Source organism: Mustela nigripes, chromosome X, assembly GCF_022355385.1.
Source record: "Mustela nigripes isolate SB6536 chromosome X, MUSNIG.SB6536, whole genome shotgun sequence".
NCBI lineage: Eukaryota > Metazoa > Chordata > Mammalia > Carnivora > Mustelidae > Mustela > Mustela nigripes.
The window spans coordinates 97,466,110-97,490,703 of record NC_081575.1 but is presented as its reverse complement, the minus strand read 5'-3'; the positions used below and the strand labels follow the sequence as shown (position 1 = coordinate 97,490,703).

Genomic DNA, 24,594 nt, shown 5'->3' with positions numbered 1-24,594 from the left:
AGTCTCTGGGTGCAAGCCTGTGGCCCCACAATCAACAACCCTGCCTGGCTGCGTGGCCCTTACTAACGTGGCAGATGCCAGGTTCATCATGTGGAATGTAAATTGCCCACTGGAGGTTGCATGTTTTTATTTTTTTATTTTTATTTTTTTTATATTTTTTTAAAGATTTTATTTATTTATTTGACAGAGAGAGATCACAAGTACACAGAGAGGCAGGCAGAGAGAGAGAGGAGGAAGCATGCTCCCTGCTGAGCAGAGAGCCCGATGTGGGACTCGATCCCAGGACCCTGAGATCATGACCTGAGCCGAAGGCAGTGGCTTAACCCACTGAGCCACCCAGGCGCCCAGGTTGCATGTTTTTAAACAAGAAATCAACAGTTTTGGTGCTAAACAACAGAAAATCTATTTGTCACCTTAGCTCCTCTTTTGAAGAGGTCAGCTTTCTTTATAAAAGTGATCTCTTGCAAAGAAGCAAACATGAAACAGGAGATCATCTGCCATTAGCCACTCTCTTCCACTATCAAAATAAGACAGAAAACTTAGGAAATGTTCCTTAGCATCCAGGCGAGATCTTTCATACAGTCTTTAATGAAGGGTTTAGATGACGTGAGGCCCAAACAAACAACTCAATTTTCCATTTTCCATTGGCTGTGGGCCTATGGGGCATAGCTGAGTGTTTGCTAAAGGAAATGCCCCCCCCCCCCCCCCCCACACACACACTTGCATGAATGAATGAGGAGAAAAATGCAAACATATTAAAAAGATACACCGCTATACATTGTTTTCTATGTTGGATACCTATAAATGTGGAATTTGTTAAAATTTGGTCACGAAGTCTTTCTATTCTATGAGTTAGTCTCTGTAAGTACAGGCTGTGCCTATAACTTCAGTATTGATTTGCTGTTATACAGGTTCCAACTTGTCTAAATTTCATTACCTGAAGGGACAGCTTGCAATCCCATATACAGGTATAATAAAAGCAAGATGACTACATGTATCCCGTGAGCTTTGAAAGGGCACTTTTTCCCCAATATGTAGGGCCCAATTCCTCATGAGTCTATTAGTCCATTGCAAATGGTGACGACAAAGCTAATAACATATTATTTACTAGCAGGTGTATTCCTATTTTCAACCCTGAACCTATTTAAGAGCACACTAGTATCAGAACACATCTGGAACATTCCCAGCTATTTACCTATCTAACAGCTATTCACTTCTTTTTCCTTATCTCAGTTATGATCAGATTTTGGGCATCATGGACCCTGCGCTAGAGGAAGAATTAAAATTTGGCCCAAACCAATCATGATAATACTACTTTTAACAGCCAATGACTGGTTTCAAAGAATACAGTGAGACCCAGTGCTGGCTGATATGCAAGGGGAAATATGCTGGGCAACTTCTGGGAAATTCCTTCTTTTTTGACAGACACACATACATATCCCGCACACGGCTATCCTTCTACCTTTTTCCCTTCCTGCCATGGATACTGTTGTCTGAAGATACGTTGCTTGGTGCCAGCATTTGGTGCTTGGTGCGAGGCCATCTTGGGATCCTGAGAGGAAAGCCATGAGATGCCAAGGAAATGGAATGGAAGTCTTTATATAGGTCAGCTGCTCAATTAATCAGCCCTACATCTGATGACCCTTGGGCTTCTGGTTGTGTTAGACCAGTGGTTCTCAAAGTGTGGTTCCTGACCACAGCAGTGTCAGCATCCCCTGAGAACTTACCAGAAATGCAGAATCTCAGACCTTACTTACTCCAGAGCTACGGAATCAGAAACCCTGGGTGGAGCCCATCAGCCTGTACTTTAACAAGCCCTCCAAGAGATTCTGATGCATACCACATATTGGCAACCACTTTGTTCGATTATCAGCAGCCTCTATTATTTATGGTTGCATTTTTTAAAAAGATTTATTTATTTATTTATTTGACAGACAGAGATCACAAGTAGGCAGAGAGGCAGGAAGAGAAGGAGGGGGGAGCAGGCTCCCCGCTGAGCAGAGAGCCTGATGCGGGGCTCGATCCCAGGACCCTGAGATCATGACCCGAGCCAAAGGCAGAGGGCCAACCCACTGAGTCACCCAGGAGGTCCCTTTAAGGTGGCATTTTTTAAAAACTTGCCTGATCCCAATGGGGTTCATGTTAAAAGCAGATTGCCAAACCTAATGATTCAGGCTTGCCAGTGCAGAGGCTTCGGAATTAGCCATTTAATCAAGTGCTCCTGGTGATTCTTATGACCAGAAAATTGTAGGAAAAAACAAATACAAGGCCCTTTAAATTAGACATTATGTCATTGGCTGATGAAAGCCTTCTAACCAACATGGTATCTACAATCCTCTAGGCTCCAGAACCACATAGGTAAAACACTAGCTCTTGCCTTGGAGAGTGTATTACAGAGTCCCAGTTTGGAGAACATTTGGGTGAAAGTGAGGTTTACATTTCTAAGATGTGGGTTTTCTTAGTGGTCAATGTGAATTCCTGATCTTTTATATTCAGAACGTGTTTCCCCTACTTCCTTGCCACAGCTCCAGTCTGAATTCCTAATCTCTTAGACATTCTTGACTCCTACTATCTGGCGGCTGCAACACCTCCACCAGAATTTCAAGAACCCCTCTCAAGTAATTACAGAGGTGATCGTGCATTCTTCAACTCTAGGCTACATTCTCAGAGGCCAGATGCCTTCCTGCTGAACTTGAACCTGCTCATGCCCATGAGACTTCCATGAAAGCAGCAATTAGTGGGTTATAAACCAAACATGTATTTCAAAGTCTAAAAATGAAATTCTGCTCATTCAAAGAGAAATAATCTAGAACTCTAAAATATTTAACATTAAATGTCTGAAATCATGAATGTTCTTTCAGGCTGGATGAAAAAATTTTTTTATTGTGTATGTTATGTTAGTCACCATACAGTACATCATTAGTTTTTGATGTCGTGTTCCACGATTCATCGTTTGCATATAGAATGAAAATTTTACATTAAAAATTGTTTTTAGATTTATTTGTTGGAGAGAGAGAGAGAAAGAGAGAGGGAGGGAGAGAGAACGGTCGGGGGAGAGTCTTAAGCAGACTCCACACTGAGCTTGGAGTCGGACATAGGGCTCAACCTCACAACCCTGAGATCATGACCAGAGCCTGAATCAAGAGTTGGACGCTTCACAGACTGCACCACCCAGGCACCCCACATGAAAAACTTTCTGTCCCCCATTTTCTTGGGCCAAAGAAGCTAAAAAAGGTAAAAACCATTGTAGTATAATATAATTTATAAGTGACAAATGTAAAAAGTCAAAAGGAAATTTGAGAAAAATATTTCATCATTTCCTCTCCTCTATTTACATTTACTTCATTTGCCAAATAAATAAATAAATAAATAAATATTTATCTATTCATTTTAGATATTATTTATTTATTTATTTATTATTTATTCCCTTCCCTGCAGTATACCTGATACCTCATTGGTTTTGGACCTCTAATCACCTTTTGCTGAGTCAGAGTTCCCTGACCCTCTAAGCATTTGTTTATGCTGTCTCTTCTTTCTAGAAAACCCTTCCATTCCCCCCCCCACCTTTTGAAACCTTACTCATCGCTTGAGTCTGCGCTCAAATGTCATCTCTGCAGCAAAACTAATTGCTGACTCTTCTGCACACTAAAATCACTTCTTTCTCCCTCACATTGCTAGAGGGGTCTTTGTGGTATTGTTCATAGTTCATGCATCAATCATACTTGAAAAGAATTTGTATCATGAGTATCTCTGTCCCTACTGCCCAAAAGAGGGTCTACTGTAATGCAGTCACTTAAAAATACTGAGCTGATTTTCAGAGCTATGTGTCAACCAAAGAGTGTCTTAATTTACTTGCTTGCTCTCTGCTGTGGGGGCACCAGCTTGGGTGGCACAGGTCCCAGCTTCAGTCTGAGAAACTCGAATAAGTGTGGCATGTGAATGGGCTGGGCAGCGTATCTCATTAGGACTGAAAGCTCATGCTGTAACCGCCTCTGGAGTTACGTACCCAGGCACACTGTCATTTTTAAGAGACTGGGGGCTCTTCAGACTTCCACTGCAAGCCCAATGAAGGAAGGTATCACAAACCAGTTGCTGCACTCAGTAGGAGAGCCTCTGTCAGTGAGGAGGAGAGTAGTTCTGAGAATGGCATGGTGACTGCCTCTTGGCTTTGTCCTATTGTTCAGGCATGTTTCAGTCCTATGGCTGCAAATCAGAATGGTCTGAATGACCATGTCCTGGAAGGGATGCTTTCTGCAGCAGAGAAGAGAAAACCCAGCACAAAATGGCTTGACCTGTCAAGGAACACACAAGCAAGGCTGCTCCACAACTGGGTCATTGGGAAGCATGATGGCCTCATCAACACTCAGGTTCTTCCCATCTTTCGACTCTGCCCTCCTTAAGTGAACTGACCCCACAGGCAACCACATGGCTTCTCAAGTTCTGGTTCCTTTATTGATTCATTCAACAAATATTTACCATGTTAGGAATAGTTCTTAGATGCTTTGGATATACTAGCAAATAAAAGACAAGCTCCTTGGCTTCACAAAGCGTACTTTCTCATGGTGGGAGGCAATTAGCCAAAAGACGCACATCAAATATGCTAATTCTATAGTTATGGAAAGGAGTAAAAATGTAAAAATGGCTTACATGTTCCTAAGGCTGTATAACATATTGCTCTAGAACTTAGCAGCTCAAACCAATAATCTGTCACTCTTGTTCCTGGTTCTTTGAGTTGACTCTGCTCAGCTGTGCGTTTTTTGTTTGGGGGCTTTCATGTGTTCACAATGAGATGGCAGTTGGAGGAGTCAGGACCTGAAAGTCTGACTGGGATGGACATCCCAGATGGGTTGCTTTTTGCTCATACACCTGGTGCCTCACTTAACCACCTGATCTTACAAACCACGTTGGGATACGTAACTCCAAAAGTGGCTACAGTCTGAGCTTTCTCTCCATCCCTGTGAGGTACACCGCTCATCCCAGTAATTTGCCAAGCTTACCTGAATTTCTCCGACATAAGCTGGGACCAGTGCCACTCAAGCTGGCATTCCCACCATGTAGCAAAACCCAAACATCATTCAGCTGGGAGCTGGCCAAGCATTTCCTTCTCTTCATGTAGCTGCTCCATTTGGCTAGCTGAGTTTCTCCCAGTAGAGTGGCCTTACAGCAGTCAGGCTTCTTTCATAGCCACTCACTTCCCCCCTGAGTGAATGTTCCAAGGGACTGAGATAGAAACCACAAGACTTCTTCTGATCTGGCCTTGGGTCCTGCACTATCATTTCTGCTGCCTGCAGTTCATTCTACAGGGCCAGCCCCGATCCAGTGAGGGACAGAATTCAAGGTGCACTGCGGGCATGATTCGTGGTGGTTGTGGGGGTGGGGGCCTCTTTCTGGAAGCACCCTAACAGGGTGAGGGGGCCTGAACTGAGAGGGCTCAAAAGGGTGAAGTAGAGCCGGTCGCTGTTCAAATAGGGTCGTCAGTTTTCAAGGAGGTTTCTTTAAAAAGTTGAGATTTGAGATTTGAAGAGTGACAGTTATTCACACAGTTATTCACACAGATATCTGCTGCCCAGCCCATTATTCGGGGGGTGGGGTGGGGAAGAGCATTCCATGTAGAGGAAAGTAAGCACAATGTCCAAAAGGAGAAGAATATTGGTTTAAGCTCCTTGGAGGAAGGCTAGCCTTTCTCTGATGCTCCCTTGGCCGACTTCCCTTTTTATCTTACTGCCCGAAACTGCATAAAATGCCCAGGTCCGATCCTTGCCAAGGAGGCTGGGACCACCAGCTCACCATGAACTGGGTCAGTACAATCAGGGTGCATTTCCTAGGGCCGAGGCCTCCCTTGAGGCACACGGTCACCAGGGGCCGGGTAATTCCTGAACAAGCCAGGTCTCTGCCGGCAAGGGAGAAGGGTGTGTATGTCCACAATAGAGGCAGGAGATTCACAGAAAGGGATATATAAGTGTCTCTGCTGTACCCTGGAGATTAAACAATATTCCTCTGGGGCCTAAGAGAGGACAAGTTATCCCACTTTTCCAGAGATAGATCCTACCTACCAGCTAAGATCTCTCATGCTTGGTGTTGGAGCAGAAAAGGCTGGAAAGGTAGAGGGAGTGACTAGGATTAGCATCTAATTTGCCCAGCAGGAAAGGGGCCACTATCCATGGAGAAGGAAAGAACTTAATGGAGTATACTCAGCAGATGGGCAGCAGGTAGCACTCAGGAATAAGAAAGGTCACTCTGCAACCAAAATTCTATGTACATCACGGAAATGTCCGGAGATACACGATGAATGATGGGCTTCCTTCAAAAGGCTAATGTTAGAATTCCTGAGTGCAGCACCATGACTATGGCCCTGAGGTGGCTTTATAGCCCCTGACATTTAAGTGTCTGATGGAAAAGCCACGCCCGAGAACTGGGGTGTCTGCCTCGTCTGCGGCAATTCAAATTCTTTTTATATTTCCTAAGTGCTACATACAGTAATCCACCCGCATGTGAGGTTTTCTGCGTTACAAGAAGACAAGGATATTAAGAGGCAGTTCAGTAAATATTTATTGATGGGAGTAGAAGTGAATATTTGGAAAGACTCAGTCAAACTGAGATAATAAAGAAACATACGCTATAATTCAGAGGAAAGGAATGCCAAAAGCAGGGGATGAATCTGAAATTCATGACTACGCTTTTATATCACTTTTCTCCCCTGCTAGTATAGGCAGCTATTGTTACAAATTATTATATTTGTAGAAATTGGTTCCCTTTTAACCAAGGCATGCGAGTACAATGCATCAAATGACTAAAATGATTTTGTTGCAAGAGTTACCACATCTAATCTTTGAAAATACCTTTTCTTTTTAAGGATTGGAATATTTTTCTCCCTAACACATGTAGAGGGATTTTGGTCCAGTTTTATTTGACATGTGTTTAGTGGGAACCCGTGAGATGTAGAATACTATAAAATATGAATAGATTCCAGAAAAGAAGAGAGGCCCTCTTTTTGCAACCCAGCAGGGCAGAAAGGATTAAATTCTTATAAAGGATGAACAAATGTATTAGAAAAGATACTGCATATTCAAGTTCAGAAAAGTGAAAAAAAGTTGAGCAAGCTTTCATAGACATGAACTATGGTTCTAATAATAGAACTTCCATTTGTATAGCATTTACTAGTTTCTGAAGCCCTTTTACAGACTTGCTCTCATTGTTTCACATGGACTCTGCAAGGCTGGCAGGGTTTGGATGAGGAATCTCTTTTAAAACATGTGTTAGAATGCAGAATATTTAGACTGAAGAATGCCTTCTTAAGAAGAAAACTCAAGGGTGTGTGAGGAGAATATAGAGCAAGTTTTTGGCTTCGGTTCCATTATTAACTAGCTTTGTGAACTATGACATATCAGGTGATGTCTTTGTAAAATCAAGGGTTGGACTTCTGGACTTTGTGAACTAAAATCCTCTAAAGTGATGGGCGGTAACAACTTTATCTGGCCATCTTTCCTAAAAAGAAACCTTATGCATGGTAGCACACTGGTTATTAAATGATATAGTATTAAGAACAATTAAGTAGAACCTGTTAAAGAATGACTGTTGAAGTGTATGGTTAGGAATATTAAAATATTCAGTAATTCCATGCAATAAAGCACAATGACATATTCAGCGGTTTTAAAAGATTTAGCAGCTATACTGTTGGCTGATTGATGCTTGGGGCACCTTGCTACCTAGCCTTGGCTTCAGGCTCTGATCAGATTTTTTAGATACAGACCAAGACCTGAGGCTTAGCCAACTTGCTTGAAAAGGCAAGGCCCCGAATACAACTAGGCAAAAAGTATGATGGCTAGAGTATAAGGCAATCACTGGTATTGCGAAAGGAAAACCAGAGTATGTGCAATGTTGGTAAGTGAGTAATAGCATCTCTATGTCTGAAGGATTGCACATTATCAGCTAATTACCTATTTTCTTCCAACATTCTTTGCACATGATCTCCAAATCAAGAAGAAAACAAAACTGTGCTTCAAAAGATACTTTCAGACCTCTGCTAGTAAACAATATGGGGTCATAAGGACCAAATTTACCCTTTGTCTTGAAATAACTCCAACATGGATGAATGTATGCAACACTGGAGTATAAGACAATGGACGCCAGGCAAGGAATGATAGTGACCTCTGAGAGATAGAAAACATATGAGGTGAGCCCCAGGACCATCCTAGCTTACTACCTTGAGAGAGTTTCTGGTTCACAATGTGGCAGAAGAAGAACCCAGAAGGAGGCAGATTCTGAGGGCTGAGAATTTGGAACGGAGAGTCACAGAAGACTAAGTTAGCTAGAGTTCACGGGAAAGGAGCCCAGAGAGCAGAGTTTCTCAGAAGCAGAGAACCCTGGAGATACAAAGGAACTGGAACTCCCATACACTGCTGGTGGGAATGAAATGGGTCTCCTTCAGGTATTCAGCAGAGTAGTACTTAGCATGTATGTGGTGAAAAATCACCAGGAGGTATCAGAGACAACAGGGTCCAGCATTCACATGGCAGGAAGGAGTGTCTGTTCCTTACAAGACATCCTGGAAACTTCATGACTCACAGGGCCTTGGGTAGAGTACACGGAAAGGTCTTGCCTCACTAGTGGGGGATAATGAGCCCTATACTGTCAGTCTAATCCCACCTAATCTTGAAAGACCCCAAAGGATTGAACAATTGTACACAGTTTGGAAAGGGAGAACTGGAAATCCATTATTGAGAGGTTCTTACACCATATGTGATGTGGTCTCAAACCACTTGAAGGTACACTATGATAAGTTAAAGATGTATGTATACCATAAACCATAATGCAACCACTGAAATAACAAAACAGAGAGTTTTGTATGGCATATAGCTAATATGCCAACATAGAAGATAAAATGAATTCATTAATTCCCATTAATTTAAAGGAAGACAGAAAAAGAGGAACAAGCAAACAAAGAACAGATGGGATGAAGCAAAAACAAATAGCTTGATGATAGGTTTATACCTAACCACATCAATAATCACATTAAATATAAATAGTCCAAATATCCCCCAATTAAAGGAAATCAGATTGGATTTGAAAAAAAGCAAAATCCAATTATATGCTGCCTACAAGAAATGCACATTCAATACAAAGACACAAATAGGCTAAAAATAAAAGGATGAGAAAAGTTCTACCATGCCAACAGTAATCAGAAGACAGCATTAGCCGTTAGGGAAATGCAAATTAAAACCACAATGAGATACCACCATGTAGCTATTTAAATGGCTAAAATTTTAAAAATTGACCACAGTCAAATTTTAGAGAGGATACAAAGGAACTGGAACTCTCATACACTGTTTGTGGGAATGTAAAATGGTCCAACAACTTTGGAAAAGAGTCTGGCATTTTCTTAATGAATGAAGCTCATGCCTACCACAAAATCTAGCTGTTCCTTCCCGCAAGCATTTCCTCAAGAGAAATGAAAACAAAGTCCATTCAAAGACTTCTACATGAATGTTCAGAGCAGCTTTTTTTATAAAGTCCCACACTGGAAACAACCCAAGAGGCCATTAAAGGGTGAATGAATAAACAAATTGGAGTGTTTCCATAAGATGGAATACTGCTCACAACAAAGGGATTAATTACTGATACATGTAACCACATGGACGAATCTCAAGATTAATTCTGGTGACTGAAAGAAATGTGACCAAAAAGACTGTACATCCCAATTATATAAAACCAGGAAATGCAAATTCATCTATATTAATAGAAAGTAGATCAGTGGTTGCTTGGAGGCAGTGGAGGGCCGGGAGGGAGAGATTACCAAGGGGCATAAAGAAGCTTTTGGGGGTATGGTTATATTTACTATTTTGAATGTGGTGATGGTTTCTCAGATATATACATTTTTAAAAGATTTTATTATTTATTTGTCAGAGAAAGAGAGAGAGAGCTCAAGCAGGCAGAGTGGCAGGCAGAGGCAGAGAGACAAGCAGACTCCCCACTGACCAAGGAGCCCTATGCAGGACTTGAACCCAGGACCCTGGGATCAGGACCTGAGCCGAAGGCAGCTGCTTAACTAATTTAGCCACCCAGGTGTCCCTCAGTTTGATACATTTATCAAACTTACCATTTTGTACATTTTAAATGTGGATGTGTTAACTATACCTCAAGAAAGCTATTATCAGAAAGGGAAGGTACCAAAACACTAATTCAGGAAGATATACATACCCCGACATTCACTGCAGCATTACCTACGATGGCCAAGACATGGAAACAACCCAAGTGTCCACTGACAGATGAATGGATAGAGAGATTGTATATACACAATGGGACATTATGCAGCCATAAAAAAGAATGAAATCTTATCACCTGTGACAACATGGATGAACCTTGAGGGCATTATGCTAAGTGAAATAAGTCAGACAGAGAAAGACAAATACCATATGATCTCATATGTGCAATCTAAAAAGAAAACAAACTTACAGATACAGAAAACAGACCGGTAGCTACCAGAGGTGGGGGATGGAGGGTGGATGTGAAATGGGTGAAGGGGAAGGGGGTCAAAAGGTACAAACTATCAGTTATGAAGTAAGTAAGTCATGGGGATGTGAAGCACGGTATGGTGACAATAGTTAACAATAGTGTATTACATTTTTGAAACTTGCTGAAAGAGTAGATCTTAAAAATTCTCATGAGAACAAACAATTGTAACTAGGCATGGTGATGGATGTGAACTAGACTTACTGTGGTGATTATTTCACGATATATATAAGTACCAAATCATTATGCTGTATACTTGAATATAATGTTATATGTTAATTAGACCTCCAATAAAAAAAGAGGTGAATAAAGGGAAGCTATTTTTATCTAATTTCCTCCAAAGGTAACATTAAGTATATTCCATGTTGTTCAGAGCACACTTTTCATTAATCGCTGAAAAAAGTCTAGGATATGAGTGAATCTGGTTCACCATAAAGGAAAAGATAAATATTTACTTTTTGGTCAATTATTTCTCTTTTTGGAATCTTTGGAAAATTCTTTAAGTGTTGGTTAACTTTATGAATCTACAGATCTAGGCATGAATACTGTTTATTCAGAAATGATAGTTTCATTTCCTAATTTTTCCCCTGTGGTACAACTTTCCATTTATTTTATAGTTTTTAATAACATTTTTTACTTCATTTCATGCATTCAGCAATTCAAGAAATACTTACTGAATGCCTACTATGTAGACACTGCCACGTGTCAGTAGATAAAATGCTTAGGGCTCCGCACTGAGCTGCCCCTTGGGGACCGGAGATGGACTTGCAATAAATCAGTCAACAAACACACGTTGCTACAGATTTTCATAAGTGCTGTGAAGAATTCAAACAGGATGCTCTCTGTGATACAGTGTGATAAGAAATCTTCCAATATGACTTAATTATATGTTAACTCTGCAGTCCATTACTTCAAATGATTCCTAGTTATTAAATTTGCACAGTAGAATTTTACTACTCTGTTTATAGTTAGTCACAAGCTCCAGGCCATTTAAAGTAAAAGCTACAGATGAATGGAAAAGCCAGTTAGTTAACTTGTGTTCATCCTGTAGGCTCTGGTTAAATGGCTACTTTCTCTAGGAAGTATTCCTGATCAGCCTTCCCTAACTCTCACCGTCACAGCAACACACACACACACACACACACACACACACACACGACAGGTCCTCACTATATATGCCCTGCATTTTTCTCTCACTATACCTACCACGATTTGTAATCATTATATGAGAGATTTTTCTTTATTAATGAGTATCTTCCCAAGAAACTGTAATCACCATGAGGGCGGAGACAGTATCTGGTTTTTCCACAACTGCATGCCTATTATCCAACACAGAGTCTGGCAGCGGGTAGATGGCAGAAAAATATTTATTGCCTGGAAAATATTTATTTAATGAAGGAGTGTTTCTGCTCATTTCAGGAGGAGTTTGGTGATGAAGTTTTCCTGGTACTATAAATGAGAGATTCTTTCCCTCTCTTTCTTTTTTTAGAGAGAGGGAGAGAGATAAAGGAAGAGAAAAAGAGAGTGAGAGGTGGGGGCAGAGGGAGAGGGAGAGAGAGAAAATTCTGAGGGTGAGGAACCCCATGCGGGCCTCGATCTCACAACCCTGAGATCGTGGCCTGAGCTGAAATCAAGAGTTGGACAATTAACCAGCTGAACCCACAGGTGCCCTGACAGAGTCTCATTTTTAATCTGTGAATGATTCAGGTTCTGGGTTAAACGATCTACTCCTGAGACTGTGGTCTGAGATGCATATAATCATCCTACTTTAAACCCACATTTCCTAAACTCTTGATGTAGGTGATTCCTGACAAAGTAATAAATGTGAGGTGGAAGTCGTGTTTTTTTGTTGAAAGAGCTGAATTGTAAATGAAGAGGAAATACTATCATGTCAGTCTCACTTTCTGTCAGAGAGGAGCCATTGTATAGTTGGTAGTTCTCACAAATTCTCCATCCAGATTGCCTGGGTTCAAATCCTGGCTCTCTCACCAGCTACTGAACTCAGACAAGCCACCTAACCTCTTGGTTCCTCATTTTCCTCATCTGTAAAATGAAGATAAAAATAGAATCTACTTCCTAGGGTAACTGTGAGGCTTACAAGTGTTAGTACCGGTAAAAGGGCTGGGAAAAGTGAATAGCATGCAGTATTGCCACGTAAGTGCTCATTATTAATTTCAGTAATGCATAATTCTCACTAAATTCAACTCTTTTCTCAAATCTCTATGGTGCAAACCCATTGGCCAAATAAAGTATGGCTGTGTGTAAAAAGAGTATTTCTAACAGAAACACCATTTTCTAATTTATTATATTTTTCATCTACATATCTACCTTTGAAACTAATGAATATGTTAATTGAGAGAATTTATATCCAGATGACCATTATTTTAAGGACCCCAAAGCACTGGTAAAAATAAAAAGAAACACTAAGATAGACTATAGTAACTTAGAATTCACTCTGTGGCACTGACCTTTAAACACAGCAATTCTGAGTTTCATAAGCCAGTTTCTTACAGAGTTCCTTGTGGAGTAGGCTTTAACATTCAGCCTTTCGTATGGTCTGAAAGGGGGTTATTTCTAGAGGAATGTGCAGGGCAGGAGGAGAGGGGGAGTCTTTGGGGTGGAGATGTGGGAACAGCAGCCCTTTGAGTGCTGTGCGTGACGTAGCATGGGAAATGGGAGAAGCTGCTGGCCGAGTGCTTCACACGCAGCAGGACAGTGGGAAAAGCAATGAGGCAAAGAGCCAGGGAAAACAAGTGCCCCAAACAAGGCGGGGCGGAGGCAGGCTGCGGCGGAGGACGGAGGTCCGGCTGCAGAACGAAGGACCCTTAAAAGAATAAAGAATGAATTAGGGAAAAATCGGGGGAAGGGCAAACAGCGGTTGCAGGAGAAGAAAGAAGGGAAAAGAAAGCAGGAGCGTAATGAAAGTTTTAAATACTCTTGATGATATGCGTGTTGCTGAAAAGGAATGAGCGGTACTAAGAAAGGAAAAGAAATACGGGCGTCCATAAAGCTGCTGTTTAAACATTTCACAGGGGCACGTGACATGTTTTAAAACACGACAATAGCTATATGGATTACCACAGTGGCTAACTTCACAGCTAGCAAAAACAGTTCCTGATGAAAACAAATCAGGAATTAAGGAGGACAGAGAGGCCATGCAATCAGATAACCTAACTTCATGAAGGTCTGGATTCACTTTATAAAAAGCTCGGACAAAATTAATATGCCTTTCATTCTCTTCAACCAATAAATATTTCTTTGACTTCCACTGGCTTCATTTTGTATCCCATATAATTTTTTTTTTTTTGGTAACACCCCCTATATCATTCACTTTCCTCCCTCTAGTCCCACACATTGCAATGACCTTTCCCCATCCCCCCCCCACCCCCCACAACAGAGAATGCCCTTGAAAACTAGACTGTTCTTTGGAGTGTGGAGGCTGCAATCTGGAGCAGCTGGGTCAACCTTACTTTCAAGGTTACCTAGGCAATTGCAGTGTCATTCTTCCTAAATAACGTTCAATTGGCTGTAAAAACACTGGAAGCCACAATGGCTGAGGTAAACGAAGGTAAGGTTGACAGTACACATTGACCTCAGTGTGTTCTAAGGGCCAGAGCTATCCTGGGCTTTTGAGAGGCACCCATTCCTCATTCCTCATTCCTTCAAAGCTTTAAAGGGATTTGTGCACTTCCTTTTTATTTATTTATTTTTTTAAACAGAGATGAGGCTAAACATAAATGGTTGCTCTCTCCTCACTGAGAAGATGTTTTCTTAGAACTTAATTATCCTTTTTTCATGGGTCATTCTATTCCTAATGTCAACAAATCCTTCTGTGAGCTAGCCTTCTCTAAAACAAACACATTCTCTCCTCTTTGTTCTTCTCATTTCCTTCCCTTTCAGCTTTTTAAAAACTCCAGTCAGGGGACACATCAAACTTACCATTGTAGTTGAAATATTTTTACTTACAGTTTAGAATGCCTTAGGGTCATTTTTCCTACAGCACTGCAATATTTTTGGATAGTGGATTCCAATATTTGCAAGCCCGTGGATCCCTTATTAACATTCCAAGAACTAGAGGATCCCTTCATGATGGAAGTACTACTTACATCTCAACAGATTCTCCCAGGACCTCGATAGAAAGAGGGAATCGTAGGGTTCACCTAATGCCTCCTACATCCTGGGGCGGGAGAAGGGTGGTGGTGAGGGTATTTTAATGAGCTCTGCAGCTGAATCTCATCTATGCTAGCTTTTTGTTGTAGACCAGTACTATCCAAAAGAAACATAATGAGAGAGGAATATGCCATTTTAAATTTTCTAGTAGACACATTAAAAAAAGTAAAAAGAAACAGTGCCCGTTGTTTTACTTGAAGCAACAGGCTCACTTTGTTCGTCTTCATGAATAATACCCAAGGATGAATAATCATAAAAACAAAAATGGGTGAAATCAATTCTAATGATATATTTTACTTAGCCAAATACATAAAAATATTATCACCTCAGCATGTAACCAGTATAAAAATATTTTATTTTTGGTGCCGAGTCTTTGAAACCTGATATGTATATGACACTTAACAACATCTCAATCCTACTAAAAGGAATCTACGAGAAATTTCCCTTCACCCTCCTCTTTCTGCCTGGAAGACAAGTTAAGGGCTTCGGTTTCCAGGTTGCTGTAGCACTGTAACACTCCTCTAATACAGAATTTTCTGCATGGCATTAGGCTTATTTTCCACAGTGTAACCATAAACTTTTTTCAAAGTATGTTACAGAAGACACTTTTTAAAATCTTTTAAGGTTGGCCGTATTTGGCCAACTTAATGTAGGACGATGGTTCTCAGAGTGTAGTCCCTGGATCAGCAGAATCAGCCTTACCTGGGAGCTGGCTGGGAAGGCAGAATGTCCAACTCCAGAGCTAGACCTACTGAATCAGAAACTCCGGAAGTGGATCCCAGTGATTTAATAAGTCTTTAGGTGATTCTGATGCTTATGAACATTTGAGAACCACTAATGGAGGAAAACACGTTTCCTTTGAGAATGGCCTTAGTCTCATCATTTTCTCCTGGGTTCTGAGGTCTAACCACAGGCAGAAACATTTTAGGTATTATTAAAGAAACAGCCAAGAAAGGACATGCTAAGAAGACATTGGTAGAAACAACGTTTGCCCAACCAAAGGGACTGAAGTCAGATATCCTCTCCTTACCCTCAGTTAGTAATAGGTCCACATTATTTGTAAGAGCAGATGGCACAGCTCACTTAGGCTCCCCGCCTAGAAGGGACCCCGTAATGCCAAATGCTTAGTACAGTAGCCTTAAAAATAAAGAAAAGAGTCTGAAGAAAACGCTCAAAATCTGTCAACACATTGAAAGGATCAAATCCTGTGCTCAATGATAAGGACAAACACATATATATAGACAGCAGCCTGCTTTCAAAACCTATCTCACCAAAGTAAAAATCATAAGCTGCTCTGCTGGAATTTTTAATTTTTCAATTAAAACTCTGGTTAAATCTTTAGAAAACATAGCCATGCAAATATTTCTGTTGGCCAGCTACATATGATCCCATGTCCTTCTACAGTCTTACTCATCTTTGTTGATTATGTAGACCAAATTCTTGGTCAGAAAATACTGTAGAATTTATAAGTCAGAGATCTGAAAGGTACCACTTTTATAGTATTAGTGTCACAATAGCATATTTTTTTATAACATGGAGAAAGAGTGAGGCTTTATGGAAGTATTAAGAGAAAACCCATCTATAAAATTCTTCCCAGGATGGCATAAGCAGGAAAGAAGATTTTGGTTAGGATGTCTTTGGACCAGATAGGACAATTACAGTGTCTGCTACGTACACAGGGATCTGCAGAAGATGAGGGTCTACATCCTTGAGACAGAAAGTTAACACAGATGTGAAGATGGAGTATATAATTGTCTGCATGACTTCGGAAGAATCTTAGGAAACCTTTAAAAGCATACATAATTCATGATACTGTCCTTAAACATATTTAAAGAATATCATGCCTAGAAATATCTTCATGTTCAATATTTTTCAAGTGATTACATTCCAGACATCCCACAGTCAATAAAGCATGTACTCTTTATATTAAAGTGTATTTGCAGCTTCTGTTGCTCTTCATGGGTTTACTCGTAATGCAGAGAAACGGTTAGAACATCCCCTAGCGGTACTTCCCTGGAGGAGAATATCCCCTATAGTACTGCTGCTTGGTGAGTAAAGCGCATGATTATGTCGCTATATATATACCCATTGCTTCAACATTAGAAAAGTTTATCATCAGTTTAATTTTCTTCCCATTTGGTTTTGATACTCGTTTCTATTGGGTCAAATATTAGCATTGGTTCTGCTTTCAGAACTAATTCATTAAAGTAGCTTTTGGTTGATTTTAAGATGGTTGCTGAGTTCTAAAGACAATGAAGAATGTAATGTTCTAATGTCTTATATTTGAAACTACTGGTGGGATTTTAAGGGGTACACTGAGCTGGGCTCATTAATCCATTGGTTCGTAAAAGGGAGATTTCAAAGTTAATATCCCTGAGAATTATTCAAAAGAGGGGAGAAGCAGGGAAAGAGTGAAGTATTTCATGCCCATGATGCCCTAACTAGCTTTCAAGTATGACTCTGTGAAGTCCAAACTAAACAGGACTTTGATAAGAGGAAACAGAAGGGGCTGTGGGGTGGTCACAGTTCAGAAGAGAGGATTCACACGTTGACTGACACTTACAAGCTTGTGACTGGGACCGTGTCAGTTTCTCTGTCTAAGCCTCAGTCTCCCTACATGTAAAAAAGAATAGTGATAATATGTAATTGTAAGGCATCATCATTATGTTATGAGGATTAAATGAGGGAATGTACATGAAAACTCCTCCTCACTACAAGGAATGACGGTTTCCTATGCCCAAAACACATAGTCACGTGGTCTAGGGCAAACATTTTAACCAGTGAGTCCACTCTGAGGCAGAAAATAGGATTTTATTCTGACAGAGTTTCAAATGGGGAAACCAATGTCTCTAAACTTCTATTTGTGCATTCCAAATAAATTCTGAGCTCTCTTTACACTATTTTGATATATAGATAAATCAAGACTGTGTCTTACTCTGCTGTTGATGTCATATATACATGGTTTATCTGTTTCTATCATTTTGACTGATACTACACATAGCTAAAAAAAAAAAAACCAGTATGGCTTTCTTTTAAAATAAAAATTAATGGGTTGTCTAATTAAACCCAGGATATTCTGGTATCAAGTAGATAGAGCCTGGTACTGTGTAACTCACTTTCTTCTATTGTACTATTTTGCCCAAATTTAAGAGGTTTTCTTAGGTTTATATGTGCCTTCCCACTACTCCAACTCTCTATTTCTTAATTTTTCTCTGTCTCAGTAGACAAAGAAGCAGAGATGAATTTGTACTAATTTTTTTTATCAAGATGTCATAACTGACATAGCATTGTAAACAACTAAATTTTTTATTTTTTCTAGAAATAGAATGTCATAATGATGATGGGCTCCAGCTTCCCTCCACAGATGGTAGGTGATTCTTTGGTCAGTTACATTCTTCTAACTGTAAAATGTTGTTAACAGGGCATATGACTTGCTCTGCCAGTAATGCGGATGAAGTTATTTGATGTGAACCTCATTTCTTTGCTTTGTTCACTTTCTGAACAAGGACTCCCATTTATAATAGCAGGTTGGTTACAGTTATGGTCAAAGAAAAAAAATGAAATCCATTTGACTCAATTATGTGCAACCCCAAACCTTGGATTTATCAGCTTTCTGCTGAAAACACTTTTCAAGCATTATCCTTAAGGTCATGTCCAAAAATAGCAACATGTGAAATTTGCTACAACAAGAGCATGTACCATGAACTCATCGAGCTGTTTAGTATGAGAAAGCTGTGTATATGTGGGCTTGGAATGAAGGGTTTAAAAGTTAAAATGAAAGAAGGAAAAACACAATTCCCCATGAGCAACCTCTATAACGTGAATAGAGGAAGCCACTGTATTGATTCTAAACTAAATTTTGTCATATGCATATCTCCTCCCCAGATATCCAGAAATAGAATCATAGGATTGAGCTAGATATGACCTGAGTCCAAATGGATTGCCTCATTTTATAAATGAGGGAATTAAAGCTGAGGGAGGATAAAGGCTTTTTGAAGATAACATGGTCAAAGAATGAGCTTCAGTTTGAAGTCAGGGCTAATACTATTCACTCCCGTCCTTTTTTTTACTACATCAACTCCTTTAATGTACTTCCCTACAATTATAACCAAGTCTTTATTCATTCTAAGGAATGAGCAAAACTTAGGCTATTAATATTTTCTCATACTTTACATCTAAATAAAGAATGCTACTATAATGACTCACTTAGTACTGATCTTTAAAAACTTCCCTTATCAGGGCACTTGGGTGGCTCCATCGGTCAAGTGACTGCCTTTGGCTCAGGTCATGATCATGGGGTCCTGGGATCAAGTTCTGCATCAGGCTCCCTGCTCAGCAGGGAGTCTGCTTCTCCCTCTGATTCTCCCACCCCCATACTCTCTTTCTCTCTCTCTCAAATAAATAAATAAAATCTTAAAAAAAATTCCTTATCAGTCATAATCTTTTGATCTCATCTGTAACCTTAGGTGCCACGATCATAAATCATACCACATTCTGAAGGCAAATGTAGCATTTGGCTCTTTTTTTTTTTCAAAGATTTTCTTTATTTATTTGACAGAGAGGGAGAGAGAGAGCATAAGCAGGGGGAGCAGAAGAGGCAGAGAGAGAAGCAGACTCTCTGCTGAGCAGGGAGCCTGAGGCAGGGCTCAATGTCAGGACCTTGGGATCACGACTTGAGCCAAAGGCAGATGCTTAACCGACTGAGTTACCCAGGCACTCAGCATTTGGTTCTTCAAAAGAAATTTTAAGATACAGTTCAAGAGTGCTTAAAGAGAACAAATGTGGCCACTGCTTTTCCATGGACATTTATTACTTTTCTTATTTATGCTTAAAGTGGAAAACATACTCTTCCAGTCCCGTCCACTTATTTGTGGAGCATAACAAATAACATAGAGGACACAGGGAGATGGAGAGGAGAAGGGAGTTGAGGGAAATTGGAGGGGGAGGTGAACCATGAGAGACTATGGACTCTGAAAAACAATCTGAGGGGTTTGAAGGGGCGGGGGGGGGAGGTTGGGGGTACCAGGTGGTGGGTATTAGGGAGGGCACGGATTGCATGGAGCACTGGGTGTGGTGCAAAAACAATGAATATTGTTACGCTGAAAAGAAATAAAAAAAACATACTAAGGATGAAGTTGATAAGGTTTTAATAGTACTTAGCCACTATGAAACTAATAGACATAGAAAGGCATATAATTGCTTAGCTATATTGCTTGCTTTGGTCAATGTCCCTTATAACAGTCTATCATACAAATATTTTGAAACTATCCATCACAACAAGAATTACATTATAGGAGATCTCAAGAGGTCTTGAATTTGGAACTTGTTTTTATGAAAGATCTAGCAATTCTTCAACAGGATTTTCAATCACACTGCTAAACGGACTGTCAATATAAAAAGTTATCTGCTTTATCATTTTTTCTTATTAAAACACTGAAAACAAATATTTTTAAACTCAGTTTCCTCTCCGTTCTCAGAAGCATAATGTCTGCACCCTATGAAACTGGAGAGGGAGACAAAACAATTCTCTAATTCCATAGTAAAATCAATTTGAGGGTTTTGGGGTATTTTACACAGTGTCCCTCACATGGGGAACACAGAGACACACACTATATTTTCTGAGTTCTTATTATGAGCCAGGTACTGTACTAACAGCTCTACGTGAACTAATTTGTTTACTATTACAGCAAATATGTTAGAGACGAGAGAACTGACAATCAGAGAGGACAAGTGGCTTCAAGGTCACTCAGTAAGTTTGATTCCAAAACTTGTATGCTATAATAATAATCATCATTATAACTGCAATAACACCAAGAGCTAGAATTTATACAGCATTTACTATGTAACTATGTATACTGTTCTAAGCACTTCCCACATCTTTTGACTTACTTGTCCTAATAATAGACTGGTATTTTAGAAACATTTAATATCCACATTTTCTTCAGATGAGAGACCAAAGCACAGAAAGCTTAAATAACTTGCCCAAGGTCCCATAGCTAGTAAGTGTGACTTTGAGCATGCTTCTGGTCCTATATTTATTCAGCAAACCTATGAAAAACCTTCATATATATAAGTTTGTGATAGGATGTTCTTTTTATATTTTTTTTAAAAAGATTGTTTATTTTTGAGAGAGAGAGAGAGTGAGTATAAGTTGGGGGAGTGGCAGAGGAAGCAGGAGACTGTCCACGAAGCAGGGAGCCCAACTCTGGGCTTGATCCCAGGACACTGGGATGATGACCTGAGCCAAAGGCAGACGCTTAACCCACTGAGCCACCCAGGCACCCACAACGTTCTTTTTTAAGATTTTATTTATTTACTTGACAGAGAGAGAGATCGCAAGCAGGCAGAGAGGCAAGCAGAGAGAGAGGGGGAAGCAGGCTCCCTACTGAGCAGAGAGCCCGATGCAGGACGTGATCCCAGGACCCTGAGATCATGACCTGAGCCGAAGGTAGAGGCCTAACCCACTGAGCCACCCAGATGCCCCCACAATGTTCTTTTTTTCCCCTTATTCTTCTTAAATTTATTTATTTGTTTATTTATTTTTATTGTCCCAGAATCTTTTTTTTTTTACTTAAAAAAAAAAATTTCTTTTCAGCATAACAGAATTCATTGTTTTTGCACCACACCCAGCGCTCCATGCAATCCGTGCCCTCTCTAATACCCACCACCTGGCTCCCCCAACCTCCCACCCCCACCCCTTCAAAATCCTCAGATTGTTTTCAGAGTCCATAGTCTCTCATGGTTCACATGTTCTTTTAAAAAAGATTTTAGAATATGTCTTATCATTGACTGTTGTTTGAATTAGGATTCCAAAGATAAAAGATGTTTAAAGAATCCAAGCAATAATAGTACAAAGTAATTGTATGATAGTAAATAAGTCCGTCTGTCATGATTCTGCACTATTTCCCATATTTATTGCAAGATATAGGAAAGTCTAACTTTAAGTTGTTTAAAAAAATTATTACTAGTAGGTCTGAAAAAATTTCTGTAGGAAGTTACTAAATAGTATAAAATACTCTACATTCACAAAATATTATCCAGAACATCACACAGAAACTACTTTTCTTGTACCTTACAAACAAGATTTAGCCATATATCCTCTTGTTGTATCAAGGAACTGCAATGCTCATAATGTGCCTACCTGCAGAAGTTTCCATCTGGTGTTCAGGTCTTCCAGGATGTTGAGGTTATATGGTGACAGCTGAATGCCCAACGTAGTGAGTTGACGAGCAAGGTCATTGACGTAGCTGACATTCTCTTTCAGAGGTGTAATTTCTCCTCGAAGCGCCTATATGAAATAGTCAAGTGCAAGTTGGAAAATGAGAACATTTAAAAGCAAAGAAACAGACACATGGGAACTACAAGATATCTTGTTCTGTTTAGGGTGCAGTTAGTGACATTTGCTCTATTACAGTGCCATTGCAACTATGAACACTTGTGAATGGGTGAATAATAATAATAACTAATATTTATAGAGCATTTCTTAGGTGCCTAATCCTGTGATAAGCTCTGTCTACATAATGATAATTTTATTCCTACCAAGTAATCCTATGGGGTATAGTTGGAGAATTCTCATTTTACATGTGAGAAAACAACTTGCAGAGGTTTCATCTTGCCAAAGTTTCAATGGGTCAAAATGGAGGAACCTGGGATACATAACCAGGGTTGCTTGCCTCCAGAGTACATATTATACTATAACTTTCCAAAGTAATTCTGAATTGGCAAAGTAACAAAAAAATACACTGCTGGATTCTAAATTCTACTCATCATGCAACCAGAAATGGACCCTTTTTTAAAATAATAAGAATATATATTCAATCATGAGATACTATATTCACACTGTACCAACCGCATAATAAATAGATTCATTTAGAGATTAGGGTATTTTGTCAAGCCCTAGGAATGACTGGTCTCCTGGTATTTTAGTCCTTGTAGCAATGACTTAGGAGAGCTCCCAAGGGGCTTCTCTACTGTCTCTGAAGCACTAGAATGGGATTCTCTGATGCAATGCATCATGACGATCCAGTGAGTAGAAGAACCCTGTGCAGATACGGGGAGGATATTACCATGCATCATATCTACCCTACTGAGATGACATTTATGGATCTTTAACATGATGCATGATGTCCAAATGTTCCAATGAACAATTTCTAACGGACAAATTCCCTCACTTAGGAGAACAGTTTGTGTAATGTAATGTCTATGTACAAGGACAACATCACTTACTCGGGTATATAGGCTGCTTTGACTTGCTTGATCTGGGTAGGTGTTATTTCTCTGGTTCACTATGTTGATAAAACCACTGTTTACACAGACTTCATCTATAACCCTCCAATTCCCTCCCACTCTAAAGAGAAGGAGCCAGTATGTACATTCTAAATAAGAATGGCATTGTCCTATCAAATCAACCTCAATATCTCACCACTAAAATGTAGTATTGTATGGAATATAAGACTCTTATATAGTTCTTAGACAATATAAGACATTGTGATAATCACTCTACAGAATTTAATGTTTTTTAAAAATGAGCATTAAGAATATTATATGAAAGAATCATGGGTGTCTTTTGGGAGCGATGGAAGTATTCTGTAATGAGACAGTGGTGATGGTAGCACAACCTTGTGAATATACAAAACATTACTGAATTGCATACTTCAAAAGAGTGTGTTTAAATTTTATTTATGTATTTATTTAAAAGATTTTATTTATTTATTTGATTGATTGACAGAGATCACAAGTAGGCAGAGAGACAGGCAGAGAGAGAGGAGGAAGCAGGCTCCCCACTGAGCAGAGAGCCTGATGTGGGGCTCGATCCCAGGACCCTGGGATCATGACCCAAGCCGAAGGCAGAGGCCTAACCCACTGAACCACCCAGGTGCCCCCCAATTTTTTTTTTATTAAGTAAACTGGACACCCGACATGGGGCTCAATCTCATGACCCTGAAGTCAAGCATCACAGGCTCCACCAACTGAGCCAACTGGATGTCCCTGAAGGGTGAATTTTATTGTTTGTGAATTATGTATCAATAAAAAATAAAAATAAAGGAAAACAGAAGAAATCTTTCTGTCTGACCATAGACATGAAAAAAACCCTATCTGATGTATTCATCTTTATTCAACTTCATGTCAGTAGAATGCTATAGGAATCAGTCAGAGAAAGTTTTTATAGGGATTGATAGTAAATATTATTATTCCATTACCTTATGAATAAATATAGAGATTAAAAGAATCTCATGAATGGAGGTAAAATCCATCAATGTAAATTTGTATCTCTAAAAGGAAATGACCCATAATCACTTTGTTTTTTGTAATAAAAGGTTAGAAAACAGATTTATTTTATTTTATTTTTTAAAGATTTTATTTATTTGACAGAGAGAGAGAGAGAGAGACAGCGAGGGCGGGGAACACAAGCTGGGGGAGTGGGAGAGGGAGAAGCAGGCTTCCTATGAGCAGGGAGCTCGACACAGGGCTCCATCCCAGGACCCTCGGATCATGACCTGAGCCAAAGGCAGAGGCCTAACTGACTGAGCCACTCAGGTGCCCGAGAACAGATTTATTTTAAAGATTCATTTGTTTGAGAGAGAGAGAGAGTGTGTGTGTGTGTGTGCACACGTGCATATGTATGCCGTGGGGGGTAGGGATCCTGAAGCTGACTCCCTGCTGAGCATGGAGTCCTATGTGGGGCTTCATCCCACGACCCCCGAGATCATGACCTGAGCCAAAATCAAGAGTTGTTGACTTAATGGACTGAGCCACCCAGGCGCTTCTAGAAAACAGATTTCTTAAATGTCAATGGAAAAACCCAGACAAGGGCAATAATTACAAATGGAGGCATTCTCTTCTGGATGATAACATCTGTTTCTGGGAACCATAAATAAAGATGATATGAGTGGGAACTGGAAATGGGAAAGCATT

The 24,594-nt window shown here is 39.9% G+C and overlaps 1 protein-coding gene across 1 annotated transcript in view; it reads right to left on the bottom strand.

Moving 5' to 3' along the window:
- Positions 1-24,594, bottom strand: part of DMD (dystrophin) — a 1,970,015-nt gene that overhangs the window by 291,179 nt on the left and 1,654,242 nt on the right. The window contains exon 59 of the mRNA XM_059385278.1: positions 21,821-21,967. Coding sequence (XP_059241261.1) covers positions 21,821-21,967 — 147 coding nt within the window. The remainder of the gene's footprint in view (positions 1-21,820; positions 21,968-24,594) is intronic.